Source organism: Pyrenophora tritici-repentis, chromosome 1, assembly GCF_003171515.1.
Source record: "Pyrenophora tritici-repentis strain M4 chromosome 1, whole genome shotgun sequence".
Lineage (NCBI taxonomy): Eukaryota > Fungi > Ascomycota > Dothideomycetes > Pleosporales > Pleosporaceae > Pyrenophora > Pyrenophora tritici-repentis.
The window spans coordinates 2,824,136-2,838,401 of record NC_089390.1 but is presented as its reverse complement, the minus strand read 5'-3'; the positions used below and the strand labels follow the sequence as shown (position 1 = coordinate 2,838,401).

The 14,266-nt window shown below is 52.7% G+C and overlaps 4 protein-coding genes across 4 annotated transcripts; 1 reads left to right on the top strand and 3 right to left on the bottom strand.

Moving 5' to 3' along the window:
• Positions 1 to 2,021: 2,021 nt before the first annotated feature.
• Positions 2,022 to 2,378, bottom strand: PtrM4_011290 (Sdh5 domain containing protein; the record flags this gene model as incomplete). Its single annotated transcript, XM_066103017.1, has 1 exon — positions 2,022 to 2,378. One exon carries the CDS (start codon positions 2,376 to 2,378, stop codon positions 2,022 to 2,024), a length of 357 nt encoding a protein of 118 aa, XP_065965219.1.
• Positions 2,379 to 2,787: 409 nt separating this feature from the next.
• On the bottom strand, positions 2,788 to 3,323 carry PtrM4_011280 (HIT finger domain containing protein; the record flags this gene model as incomplete). The annotated part of the gene is made up of 2 exons (XM_001931068.2): positions 2,788 to 3,172; positions 3,280 to 3,323. 2 exons carry the CDS (start codon positions 3,321 to 3,323, stop codon positions 2,788 to 2,790), a joined length of 429 nt encoding a protein of 142 aa, XP_001931103.2.
• A 2,107-nt stretch (positions 3,324 to 5,430) lies between these two features.
• On the top strand, positions 5,431 to 8,361 carry PtrM4_011270 (DENN domain containing protein; the record flags this gene model as incomplete). The annotated part of the gene is made up of 3 exons (XM_066103016.1): positions 5,431 to 5,802; positions 5,857 to 6,876; positions 6,934 to 8,361. The coding sequence occupies 3 exons, from the start codon at positions 5,431 to 5,433 to the stop codon at positions 8,359 to 8,361; spliced, it is 2,820 nt and encodes a 939-aa protein (XP_065965218.1).
• A 1,751-nt stretch (positions 8,362 to 10,112) lies between these two features.
• PtrM4_011260 (uncharacterized protein) lies at positions 10,113 to 13,886 on the bottom strand (the record flags this gene model as incomplete). The annotated part of the gene is made up of 1 exon (XM_066103015.1): positions 10,113 to 13,886. The coding sequence occupies one exon, from the start codon at positions 13,884 to 13,886 to the stop codon at positions 10,113 to 10,115; it is 3,774 nt and encodes a 1,257-aa protein (XP_065965217.1).
• Positions 13,887 to 14,266: the final 380 nt, after the last annotated feature.

The window sequence follows — 14,266 nt, the reverse complement described above, 5'->3', positions numbered from 1 at the left end:
GATAGCCGTCCAAGTTTGAGCAACAACTATAAAATCTGCTTCTATACCAAACACGCTGACAACCAAAGGGAGCAGTACGACCGCGAACGAAGTACTGCCGGTCATCTATATGTCGCAAGTAATAAGCCACAAGCTCTTGCTCCGACATCCCAAACAGCAACAGCAGCGTATTGACAATACTTGGCGACCGACTGGGCGGGTGTGTCTCTGCACCCATTGCCAGCCAGGAGTCATGGGATGCGAGTCATGATAGCTCGCGTAGTTATTCCTGAACGCAAAGACAAGTATTGTGAATCAGGATCAGTATACTCGAAACAGCGCCTAACGAAACACTGCGGAGGATGATTAAACTTTGCAGATTGGCAGTATGGCAGTATTGGAGTAGATCATGCAGGCGGGACAGGCGCTTGCCAGAGATAGCCCCACATGCCTGCATACCGAAACAATTGCGCAATGTACTAACATCGGGGGATGAGGGAGTTGTACCCTTCTCGGACCCCCCCCCCGCTGTCTAACCAACTCGTGCGCCAACGACTACACAGCAGCCTATTTTTTTTTCTGGCGACATGCTGCATCTGTCTGCATTGCAGCTGGCCGACCGGAACGAAGCCCTTCATTACCTCTTCCTCTTCCTCGCAGGTCGCGGCAAGTATACATGCCTGTTCTTTCTACTTCTCTCCAATTGGCACCGGATCGCATACCCGAGTGATGAACCGTCAATCTGCCGTCCACATCCGGCTACCTGCCTTCTCCGCGACGACTGCACACTAGCATCTCGAATCTCCGTATCCTCGTCCTAGCTCTCATGTAAGACGGATTCTAGTCTCCACTACCCTTGGACCCTTTCGTACCCTTCCTTCCTATGACGTATATTAGCGGTAGTGTATCCGTCTCGATTGCAAAGCGGCAACCGCTGCTTATGCCGTCCAAAAGCAAAACATGCAAAAAAGAAAGACCATCAAAACTGGATCTGGACTGCGGGCTACACAGTGGGAAAAACAAAAGAAAACGCGCACCCGCACCGCAACGGCTAACCCAGGTGACCGGAGCGAAAAGCAAGTAGCTCGCGAGGTAGGCTTAGAGCAATACCCAGTCCGATAAGATTGATGAAAAACAAGAGAGAAAAGGAAGTCCATGTTGTCGTAGCCGTGTCTACCAAACGGGGTTAACCCTTGCTGAAGCCCCGTCTACTCTTGCCATGTCACCGTCTCGCCGCATCCTGTCGTGGGAAGGCTGAGCTGGGCCGAGCTGAGCCGTACGGACATGACCGTTGGAGGGGCGCTCCATGTCCAGCCTGCGAGTAAGTGGGGGGCAAGCAGTTTCAACTCGTTTTAACGGTGTGCTCGGCAAATGCGAGACACCGGACAGGACGATGACAGCGAGCGACAGACAACGGACGATGGTGCCTTGTCATGTTTGTTACCTTACTCGTCATGCGCATGAAGGTCCGGAAATACGCGGGCCAGTGATTGGGAGAGAAAAAATAAATGTGTTTGATTTGGGTGGGTGAAACGTTGGGGCCGTTGGGGGTGACATGGCTGGGCGCGAGGGTGTGGCTGTCACTTGCTGCTGGCGGGTGGCGCGACGAAGGTACTGGAGACGGACTGTGGAAGAAGAAATATTGACGGGGGTACCTTGTGTTTGGGGCTCACGGTGGCAAGGGAAAGGGTAGGGTGGAAGACGACTAAGACAACGACAACGATGATCAAGAGACACCTAAAGATCTTATTATTCCAAGGATGCGATGGGGTTACAACGGAGTTGCGACGGTGGAGTAGCCTCCGATGGGTTGAGATACGTCCTACATACTGCGATTAGCTGGGAGGCAACCTTGTGCGACAAATCAGACGTCAATTTCTTTTCTTCTCTTATACAACATGCCTGTGCGATTTGAACTCTATTTCGTCATCGTCTGGCTCTACCCCTCTTCATCCTTTCTACCCTACTGTCCAGGCCCGTCATCAAAAGCAAGCTTGCCAGCTGCAGGATGTACCTCGCTCACGTGATGCACTATTACGTGTTCAAAGCCCGCCAATGTCTTGCTTCAGCACATCAAGTATCTTTTTGCTATCCACTTCTTCGTCCGCACCCGCGTACCTCTGCGCGTCCTCTCCTTCCTTTAACCGCTTCAAGATGTCAGGATCAAGCTCGTTCATCAGCTCATCAAACTCTTTCTGCTGTTCCCCTTCCAGCTTGGCGTACTCTTCCTCCAGCATAAAGTCTTCGGGTAGTTTCTCCGTTGCCGGGGGAAACACGTAGATGGTAGGGAACTCGAGAATGGTGTGGCCGTGCAGGTTTTCAGCCAGGGTGCGGGAGGGGTCGAGGGGAATGACGACGTGCCGGTTTGTGCTTGTGCGTGGCTTTAGGAGAAAAAGCATATGTTCTGGGGTCTGGATGCTTGGCCCGTGGCTACTGACTTTGGCAGGATGCGTATCCGTCACCTTGGCTGGTTGTTCCGGGGATTGTGGCCCTGGCCTTGCATCGTCGATCTGGTGTTCAACGCCAGATTTCGGTTGATGTTGTTGGTCTTGATCCTCTGAAGGGTGCGTCGCATCGCGCTGTCTCTCTGTGGTTGCAGCGTCTTCGGCGTTTAGCTTCCTCTTCTTGCTTTTGGCTCCTGTACTATGTTGCTTGAAAGGTTGCACATCCCGTAGTGGATATGTAGAAGACGTCTCAGTAAGCACACGTTTCTTGGTCTCGTCGAACCACTCGACAGTCCAAACTATATTCCGTGAAGCCTTTCTAGACACTGATCAGCGGGGTCAACATGGGCTGAAGGTGGGGGGCCTACTTGGTGGCAGACATGTGTGACTTGTTCTCTTTTTGTCTGCTCATGCCTTGTGGCGCTCGTATAATCTTTACGCTAGCAGCAGCCTCGAGCTTGGGGTAAGGAACACCTGCCCGCTGGCGACTCAACTTGGCCTCTGTGACATGGCTAGAGGTGGTGGCGCTAGCGACCCTCTCAGCCTTCTCAAGGTTCCGTTCTATACCGGATAGGAAGTTGAAGTCGTGATCAATACCAGCGGATGTCACGAGCTCAGACTTCTTGACGAACTTGGTCGGATCTCGCTTGCCAGAGCATTGTGCCCATGACTGGTGACGTTTGTAGCATGGCAACGAGCATGTACGTGCGGAACAGCCGGGACATCGGTACTTGAAATTGTTGGTGTTGCTGGGTGGGCGTCAGCCTTCTCTGTAGTCATATTGTACTGTGCGGAATTATGTCGATCGCTGCAGTTGGAGTGATGCCGGCTGCCGGGGTGACTTAGTCAGACGTACCAGATGCTGCAAAGCTCATTCAATAAGGTTGCGTTGGATGACATGTCGACCAGACAGTCGGCACGTAACGTATAACGTGATATTGAATAATGGGAATATCACCACGTGTTCCTGGCGTGACGGGACGACCACTTGGAACGGATAGGTGCAGGAGAGGCGTGGCAGGTGTAGCGGAACGCGCCGCTAAAAGGAGTTTGTGGAAGATGGTGGTTTGGATGGGGAGTTTTCGGAGCGTGCGTAGCTCACGATGTGGCTGATGTGCGAGGCGCCAGTACTGGATGAGGCCTCCCGCTTCACTAGAGTGGGTTACAAGCTCCAGGAGATGCAGCAGATCTGGACGTAGTCCCACAGATCTACGCAGTGCGCAATTTGCCGAGTTCTGATAGATCGGAGCTGCACGCAAGACTACTATCTAGACTGGTACCGGTGGTGAAAGTTTGGAATTGTCAGGCTAGCGCCGAAATTCAACATGTTCGGGTCAGGGAACGGGCGGTGGCCGCGACCCTCGTTCTATCTAACCGCAGATCGGTCACAACCTTCTTCCAAGGTTTGACACACCCGGCCTCGTTATCGGGCATGCAGATTCTCGAGTGTATGTAGATGGAAATGTGCGTCTGACGAATACGACGAACGATGGTAGGGGCGTCCGACTTGCCTGTCGATAAGATAATAGACTGGGAATGCCCTTCTTAAGCGCATCGGAGCTTTCTCCACGTAGAAATCTTCCCAGGTCCACCCAGGCGCCGATCATATGCGGACACCAGAAGGCCGACTATGCGCTTGCCCTGTGTTGGGAGTTTTGAGAGAGAGAGGGAAATGAGTAGGTCTTGTGGACGGAGGCGGAGGCGACTGCAATGCAAATCTCGTCGTTGCTTGAGAGGCAGCTGCAGCGCCGTGACAAGAGGCCGGGCCTAGGCGATGATTACGATGACGATGATGATGATGCTGGCAGCGACGTGGATACGACGACTTGGGCCGGCGTTTCAGCTTCTTCCATCAGCAGCTCCTCTCCGCAAGTCTTGGCCGATGGCAAAGTTTGGCCGGCATGAGTGAGCCTCTACAGCGACTACACGAAGCTACTGCGTCTAGGTAAGTCTAGGTAGCCACTTTTACCGGACGGTGGAGCCGATGGAGCCATGGTCAGCGATTCCACCACCACGTCGACGGCGTCTGTTGGACGACGGGAGGTAATTCTCCTGCACACATGGCGCTCACTCGTACGCCGTGTTGTGATGGGCACCAGCCGATAGAACAGCCGCCAGGGGTTTGGCTCGCCAGTCCCTAAATTCCCTAAGCATTGCCATTCACGGCCCATGGAGGCTGCAAGTGCGGGATCTTTGCTCATGCACGCGTCTGCGTCTGCCATGCACCTGCACGCTGCATGCTTGCTCATCGTGCACAATGCATGGCTTGCGACTGAGTCGAATGAATCGAAGCCGACCCAATACGGCACCCAGCATTAACACGGCGCTATTGCCACCAGCGGGGATGTTTTCACTGTGGCCGCTGCACGCTGTCATGGCCCGACTCGACCAGGCCGGCCGGCCATGGTTGCAACAAGCACGACGGTGAGCAGAAGCTGTGCAGATAGTATACAAGGACTTTGTATGTACCCGCGCCCTGAGCACTTTTGGGCGTCTGGTTTTGATTGCGGCCCTTGCTGCCGCCGTATCTCGAGGGGAGGAGCCAGCCGTTATTCGAAATGTTGCGCCCCTGACAGCTGGTTGAACCGTGCGCAGCGACGGACCCTGTTGCATTGCAGGGATAAGCTTCTCATTTCCTCGAACCGAAACTTGTGAAAGCCACCCATGCTAGGCATCGGGTCGTTCTAGTATCCAGTCCGCGCGCGGCGCCAGAGCTCCCCAAAAGCCATACTTCCCCCTTGCTGCCTCTTCCTCACTGCCCGCAGCAAGGTGACTTTGGAGCCTCCAACTGACGGAGTGCGCAATTGTCCTCACGGCCTGCTCTGTATCTTGTCTTGCTTTCCCGGGTTGCCTTCTGGATCCCATCTCACGCCCAGCCTCATGTTTTCACAGTTATAACTGTCCTAATTACTTACTGGATTCATTGCAATTCGACCGCTCTCTACAATAACACTACCAACAACAAGCCCGCACCCCGCTCGACAGGACCGGCATCAAACCAGCCACCATGGCACCTTCACTGAGTCTGCGACCTCGCACTGGCGCCAGCGAGCGACCTCCCACGCGCGACAACGCCGATCACAGTCTCATCATCCCCAGCCGGACCTCGTCTCTCCATTCGAGGATTACTCAGCCTCTCCCGTCGACGTTGAACGTCAAGCAGGGCGCAAGAAGCCCCAAGACTCTTACTCATGCCTACATGGTATGCGGTGTTGGTCGGGAGCCCTCGCAATGGGTCAAGGCGCCTGCACCATCACAGGGCAAAATCGGTCACATGAAGGGCGCCGTCGGCACCTTTTGGCTTCCAGAGATCTTGGGAAGCAGCCCTAGACTGGAGCAAGACAACGAGATTGCGAGGTCTCTGCACGCCGCTATGCGAGTATGTTCCCCTCCAGAGCCATGGAATTTTAGTCATAGCTGACCGCCATTACAGGCATGCTTCCCTCACGATGTCGAGATTTGCACTGGTAGGAGCCAACCCCACTGTGTACACCACTCGTTTGTCCTGCAACAGGATTCCTCTCACACTCTTTACGGTATCGCGCTGCGCGTCTGGTCTCGCGCTGACGAGAAGAGGGCCGAGACCATTCGGGACCTGCGCAAGCGCATCGAGCCCGACTTCTTCGACAACCCGGATGAGACTTACTGGATTCCCTACTGCCTGAGCTTCCTCTCCCGATATCCCTTGTACAACCTGCTCGGCGACTACTTGCGTGGCATGTGGATTCACTGGAACAAGGCCACAAACCTGTTCCACGCTGAAGAGGTGTCTCGCATTCTCAGCTTCCCCGCTCCACGCCTCAACGACCTGGTTCGAATCGACATGAAGGACTACGCGCTGTGCTACCAGTTTCCCTCTTCGCCAACCGGTTTCCAGAATTTCGCCATGTGGCCCCTGTTCACGTGTCTATCTATCCCCAACATCGTGGGTGTCATCGAGGCCGCTGTATCACCGACCCGACGAATCATCTTTACTAGCCACTACCCCGCCATGCTTACTATTGCTGCTGAAACTATACGCTTCTGTGTGAGGGTTTACGAGTGGAGTGGTCTGTATGTCCCCGTTGTCCACGCACGCCACGTCAAGGACTTGGTCCAGGAGCCAGGCCCCTACATTCTAGGTGTAACGTCGGAATGTCGGTCGCTCTTCACTGCGCCGACAGATGCCCTTGTTGTTGACTTGGACCGGAACTTCGTTTTGACTTCCAGCCCACCCACTGCCCTTAGTGCAGGCCAGAGGACAAAGATGATTACTCGTCTGACTCAGGCGCTCAACGGCGAAGTGTCACCGACCGGTGTCCCACAGCATCTGCGATCGGCGTACGGTGGTGGTAAACTCATTCCTGCGGGTCAAATAATTGTCATGCGTGGTGAGGTTGAGAGCATCCAGGATCCAGACTGGTGGACTCAAGATGCGGTCATGACAGTCATGGACCACGTATGCGAGAAGTTGGTATGTCATCTATCACATGTCAATTTGTCACAATATGAAGCTAACAAACTATCTTAGGGCCGAAACAGTGGAGTCAAGGCTATCTTTGGCGGTTCCGTCAAGAAGCCACTGATGACCAAGGTCTCCATGCGCCACCTGAACGAGATTGTCCGCGAGCGCAACCAGTACTCGCGCGATGCACAGGAGGCATGGACAGACTTCATCAACCTCAAGCAACGCTTGGACAGTGAGCTTGGCAAGGTCACCAAGCGCAACAACTTCCTGGTTGAGGAGCTCGAGAGCTGGAAGCAGCAATTCCTCAAGTTCCAGGCTTTCGCTGAGCAACTTACCAAGGAGACACAAGATCTCAAGGTCAAGATTGAGAATCACAAGCGTGAGAACCGTCGCCTCAGCAACCTCATCGACCAGCAGAAGGATGACGCCGCAAGGCTCACTGTCCGTCTATCTGGTACTGAAAAGCAGCGTGACGACGCTCTCGAGGCCCTTGTCCTCCAGCAGGAGATTGCTGAGGAGCTCGAGCGCGAGAGGAAGAAGAACAAGAAGGAGCTCAGCGCCCTTCAGCACACCAACGGTGCCATTCTCCGCCAGCGAGACGAGGCGCAACGAGTTGTGCTTCACCTCCGTGCTCTCATCGAGGGCCAAACACACCACATGGAGCACATTGTCAAGTCGCTCAACCACGATGACATGTCTAACTACATGGATGCTGGCTTCGAGGACGTGCCAGAGGAGGATGAGGATCAGTTTGAAGATGCTGAGACCCAAAACCAACCTCACACACCTAACCGTGCCTCAATCAAGGATAAGTCCGAGGTTGGCACCATCCGCGGCGTAGCAGGCATTGAGAGCCGCCAGTCGTCCAGGGCAAGCACTGCACAAGGCAAGCACCTCGAAGGCGAGGACGTCACCGCAGACATGGAGCAGCGCCTGTTCAGCAACCCCGCACGCAGCTCGAAGCGCTTCTCAAATCAGTCCATGGTTGACGTAGCCGACCGTGTCCTCCGCGACAAGACCGATGCGATTGCGTACATCATCCGCAACATCTCGGAGCAATGCGCAGCAGCCGTCGAAGGGCTTCAGCTCGCCCAGCGTGCCGACATTGAAGAAGACAACCACAGTGACCGTCGCAGCAGCGTCGGTCAAATGTCATCGGTCGGTGGTCGTGCGCAATCAACCATCGGCAGCGAGTACGGCGATGAGGAGAACATGCTTCGCCCCGGGCGTGGGTCTAGCATCCCTCCTACTCCCGACCTAAGCCACCGGTCCAGCACTTCCATGTCCATGGCCAGCGCCAGTACAACACCAGACCGGTCGAGTCTCCAGCACCGATCGCACGACATCCCCGTCGTACCCACACGCATTCTCGAAGACGATGATGATGTCGAGGCTGGTAACAACGACCTCCACGCTGACATGGTCCCCGTATCCAAGTACGCCCAGCCACTCCAGCGACCCAACACTGCTGTGCGCCACAACCTGCGCTAAGCCAGCCTGGCAATCGCCCTGTCCCCTCTTGTTTATCATTAGCGATCGAGACGAGATTAGCATTGATGCCCTTTTCCTTGTCTCTTGAACCAAACTCGGCGTTTAGACCAATCTTTTTCCCTTTTAAAGTAAGGCTTTCTCTGGTTCTCGTCTCCCCTTTTCTTTTTGTCTTCGTGACTATCCTTGAGAGAGAAGAAGAATTACTCTCCCGTATTTTGCAATCTACATTGGAGAAAGAGAGAAAGAGCGGGAGAAATGTAGCTAGCCAGCTTTTTTTGTTTGACGACCACAAACCAAGGTTTCTGGGTCCATTTTCCTTATGTTCGATGAATTGTTCAGTGTTCGGTTAGTACTTGCCCATACCCCCTCGATCCTGATGTTTATCGTTGCTGGTGGAAGAAGCAAAGTTTTGGAGTAGAGGGAGGAAAGATGCAAGAAAGGAGGGAAGGGAAGGACTGGGGATGATATCTAGGTGGTGGAAATCGGGACAGGAAAAGATTTCTTTGTTTCTCTTTGAACAGCCTCTTCTCCCGCCCTGCCCAGCCTTGGTCGTGTTTGCCGAAGAAAGGAACAACGATAGATGGTGTGCTGGTCTGGATATAGGGAGGGAGAAGATGAGTTGTTCTAGCTTCAATCACATCAGACACTTCTTCGCTGTTAGTGGGCTGGTGTGTAATCTTGTTATACTTGTTAGGATAATATACCACTTTTTTTTTCTCTACACGCTTTCCCCTTTCACTTGTGTGAATGTATGTCATGATTGTCCATGTGTGTCTGGAGTACGACACTTTCGTCATGTGCAGAGATGCTCATTCCCTATTTGTCTTATCTGGGTGCAATGTGTCTTTGAGTGGGACGTTAGACCTTGACTGTTTGCTGTGCTTGGTAGCAGTGGCTGAAACGGACGAGAACCATGAGCGATGGCTCGATTCACGTTTCTTTCTCCGTTCTGGTTCAACCTGTGGTTATGATCTTGTTAGCTCCAATAGCTAGACAACAGAGGAAAAGAGGACAGCAAATAGAGAAAAGAAGCGGTGTCGGCAAGAGAGGCCATGTCCCACTGTCTTTCGTTTTTTTTTTTTGCTCCTTGCGATTTGTTCTTGTGGCTTGTGTATTACACGTCTCGTCTACTATATCAGTGGACGAAGTGGCGGTGCGCGTCATAGGATATGGTCATGTGGAAGTACTAGAGCGAAAGCGAAAGCGAGAGTTGTAGTGATGAAGGCCTGCATATAATTTGACTTTCGCAAAAGAAGGAATGACTACCACGTCTTCTATTCTCATTCATATGCCCCGAAAGCAAGCAAGCGGTGTATTGAATATCGCACGGAAATAAGATAATTATTGCCAATCGGACCCATGTTCAAATCAGCAAAGTATAGGAAAAGATGCAGATATATAGCATTCACATCTGCAGTTCGAGAAAAAGCACTAGTACGCGATAAGATCAAAACTCCACAGGCGTCCTTTTTATTAATATTTGAAAATTGCCTAACTGTTGGTAGGCCTTGTACGATCGTACGGGTGAATAACAACAACGAGGTTCTTCTGGTGACTGGTATTGGTATTGATCTTCTACGAACATAGCTGCTACGAAGGTACACCTAAGCTCTGCGCAAGGTGGGCCGAAGTCGGGCCGAAGTGTCAAGCAGCCGACGTCTCTACCGATACTCACGATTCGACATTGGAAGTCTTTTCTTTCTGGATAGCTAGTAACTCTGCTTGTATCGGTAGTGACAGTGTGTGTAGCATCAAACATCAAAGCTTGTCGGCCTCTGCACCCATCCATCTACTCGGACTGTCAGCTTGTTGCCGTCAATAAAGCGTTCAAGAGCGCGGTTTGGCGATGCCTTCGTGAAGGCGTCAGCAGGATTATCGTCACCATTGATCCAGCGGATCTCAGTGATCTCGCGACGCTCATATGATTGACGCAGCGCCATGATGTCGATCATAAGACGCTTCTCCTTCGTTGTTCCAAGCTTAACGAGGCACTCGTACAAGGAGTACGAGTCTGTACAGACAACCAAGGGAACCTCAGGTATTCTAAGTCGTTCTGTGACTATTCTTAAGGTAGTGGCAATAGCGATGCCTATATCAAAGCCGTTGACCATGCCATAAATCTCAGAGGCTAGTACGCTCCTTGTGACGCGCTTACATTTTGTAGAGCTGTAGTGGATTATGTTGCCTTGGATTGTGAAGGTGTTAGCGTCAATAGACTCGTTGACGAGCATGAGGACAAAGCCGAGCTGTGAGCTGAGGTCCTTGTTGTTGGCAAAGGAGCCGTCTACGAAGACCATCAACTTAGCCTCCGTGAGATTGACAGTGATGTAACGGAGGCCACGATCGAGGTTCTCTATCTGCCACTTCAGGCGCTTGTTGAGTGCCTTGATGTCCTCATCTGATGGTTGCTGCGCCTGAGCGGCGACGGACAGATCGAATGACGCCTCTGGTTGGCATGTTGATGCGATGTACGCTCCGCGGGCGCGCTGCTCTGTGTACTGTTGCGCGCGGTCGGGTGCCCTAACGTCCACAAGTTTGATCTTTCCTCCTTGTCCTTTCTGCCTAAGGTTCAGAATTGGTTTGCTAGCGTCGATCGTGAGTGTACATCCATTAAAATCCAATTGAATTTCTGGTGTAAGGACAGACTTTGGTTTCGATCTAAACTCTGCCTTCTGGATCTTTTTCTCTTCAAGTAACGAGAACGCGGGTGTCCCAAGCATGAGAGTGTCATCTGTTTGCATGCCAACGATGCCGAAGATGCTGGTGTCGCTGTTTGTGATTAACAGGCATGGGTCGTACGTAGATGTTGCCATGTCCAGTTCCTTGCAATGGTGCCCATGATAGGTTGTCCACCAGTGGACTCCTGCCTCTGCGATTCCATACAGTGGCTTGATCACATGGAGTAGCGTGCCCCTCGGATATCGTGGTACCAGCTCAGTAGGAAGATGTGCGAGTATCGTCCTCTTCAGGGTTGTCTGCGCCTGGGGATACGCCTGCGTGATATCACGGAGCTCTATGTTCATTCCGCGTTGTACCATCTCGGGCGCCAGCGACATGATCAGGCGCTGGCTGCATCGCTGGATGGTTGGAGATTGCGTCAAGATAGCCTCTTTGCCGTGGTCCTGGTAGCCTTGGATAACCAGGCGGGATTTCTCATAGGGCTTGGTTGTCTTTCCCTTGACCTCACGTACCAGGCGTGACTTGAAGATCCGGATCTTGCTGTGTAGCCTCTCGTCGTATTGCTCAAACTTGAAGACTCCACGACCTACGAGGTCGCTGATCTCTTGGTCATCAGATGCTTCAAAGGGTGCGCCTGGTGTTGTGATAACTCCATCGTTACGTAGCTTGATAGCTAGCTCAAGATCGTCCTGCTCCTTCTTGGTGATGTACGCGTGCCCCTTCCGCTTGTTCTTTGATCCTGGAGGGCGGCCTCTCTTGCGTGGTTGCACTGCCGGTGGTACTGCTACCGGCTCATGCGGCTCATTCAGCGCGTGTGGCGCATCGGGGTCGCTCCAAAGATGGTCCGGTCTGTAGTATGGCTTGACGACAGTAGATCTGAATGTTGTTGGACCATTGACCATATCGACAGTAACGTTGTGGCCGTCTATACTGGCGATCTTGTACGGGCCATTCCAGCCATCACTCTCTCTCCATACTAAGACTTCACTCTGGAGTGGGAGCGCGAGCATGTCTGCAGTGGCTGGTCCATTGCGGGTGTTCAAGGCGTCTGCAACTTGGCGCTCTGCAGTAAGCTTGCGCAGGGCTTTCGTCGCCTTTTGAATAGCCTCGCTGCGCCTAACCATTGAAGGTGCCGGCGGCGACTCTGTAGTCATTCGTGGGTATGCTCCAAAGACTAGTAGAGTCGGGACTAGACCATCGGGTCCAGCGGTGTCATTGACAGCTTTCACGGCCATTTGAAGGATCGCTTCATCAGACATATCGTCTTGGAGCTCGTCATGGAGTATATCCCATGCTCGGCGAAGTGGTGCGTGGTATCTCTCAGTCTTGCCCACCGACCAGTGAGCCTCTGTAGGCACCTGCTTGCATGTAACTCCCATGATCTTTGCCTCAGCACGGAACTCTGCGCTTGCAAAGTTGGTGCCTGCATCATGTGTGATGATGTCTGGTGGTCCTTGATACGTGTCGATCCATAGCATCCGCAGTGCCTGCCATGTCTCCTTAGCTGAGATAGCGCTGAGGAATTTTGCGCCTTGGAAAGCAGTTGAAGAATCAACCACATGTAATACTGGCTTGCCGCTGAGATACATCACATCCACCAGGATCTCATAGTTGAAGTGGTGATCATCCTTCAGAGTGAATTTGAATCGGCGCGGCGCGGAGCTGTGGAGCTGGCAGTGGTGGCAGAATTTAGTGACCTCCTCTAGGGTTCTCTCTTCAAAGTCGTTATGGCCAGCGTCCTTTAAGAGTTTAACTAGTCGCGTGACAGCTGGGTGTCCAAACCGGCGATGGAGCCGTCTCAGCTCTGTCTCAGTGAGAAACACCGTTGCTCTCTCTCTCTTGTTGAGATGGAACCATGGGTGTCCCCATTTGCGTAGAACAGGGATGCGTATCTTGTCCTGAACAAGCTCATCTGTAGTGTTATTGAAGTAGACTTTTAAGCGGTCCATATCTGCAAGGCACAGCAAGAACGGTGTAGGCGCCTCGAGCACTTCGAAGTTGATCTTCCCAATCTCTGTAGAGACCTGCACTGTTCCAATAGACGCTGTAGCCTCGCCTTTTCCGAATTTGATAGATGCTTTCCCAGCTGTAGATGTGTCTATCTTAACTGTTGGATCTTCTCGTGTGAGTGCAAGATACTGCTCTTTGCCAACTGTAGATACGTTGGCAGCGCCTGTATCCGGGAGGATACCTTGGTACAGAGATCGTGTATAGCGGTCCTCGAGCAGAAACTGCGACGCTGGTGCTGACGGCGCGCCTCGACCGTATATGTCGTCGCCAGAAATGTGATGCAAGAACGCCTGGTCTGCAAGGCATTGCTCCTTGAAGAACTGCTGCTCAAAGTATTGTTGTTCGCCAGTGCCGTCGTCATTGTCGTCATCCTCGCAGTCATCCTCCTCTTTCCAGCCTCTCTGGTTATACTGGCTGGTGTGCTCAATTCCTTCGTACTCTGCAAGGTGTACTGAGAAGTCCTTGGGTGGTGGCGCACCTGTAAAATACAGCATAGAGAAGAACTGCGCACGGGCAGTCTTGCGCTCTTCGTCTGTGTGGTTTGTGGACCAGCATCCTTCCTTCTGGCAGACAAAGCACTTCTTCTTCCAGCGTGGCTTGAATCCACGGCTACTGTCAAAGCTTTGTTCGCCTTTTTGAAATGCGCCTCTAGTTCCGCCTCGGGACCCACCTCGGTTTCTTCCATTGCTGTTGTACCGGCGGTCTAAGTAGTACTGGTTACCTTGGTCTACCTCTGTGAAGTTGACAGAGGTAGTCATAGCGAGTGAGTTTTCAATCGAAGATCGTAGATCTCCAAATAGGACCTCGCATTCTAGAGACGGCCTGTAGAGCGCCATTGCGAACTCTTTAACGCCTCGACATGCTGTGATTACTGTGGTCCGGAGCGCATATTCTCCCATATACTGCTGCCCAAGCGCCCTCTGGCATAACTGGAGTTTGTCTAGCATAATGTCAAGGACCTCATGGAGTGTCTTGTCAGGATTCTCCCTATGGACTTTAGCAAAGGATGTCGTCGTCCAGTCTGCATAGTAGTGACTGTGGTTGACGTCCGTGTCGAAGTGGTTCTTAAGCTTCGTGTATACAGTCAAGAATGTATCTGTCCGCTGATCAACGAAGTGGAGGTAGTAGTCTTGCGCACGGCCTTCCAGGATCCGTGGAAAGACTGCATGGAATTGGTCTGGCTGGATGTCTGCGTGATAGCAGATGCTGTAGTAGT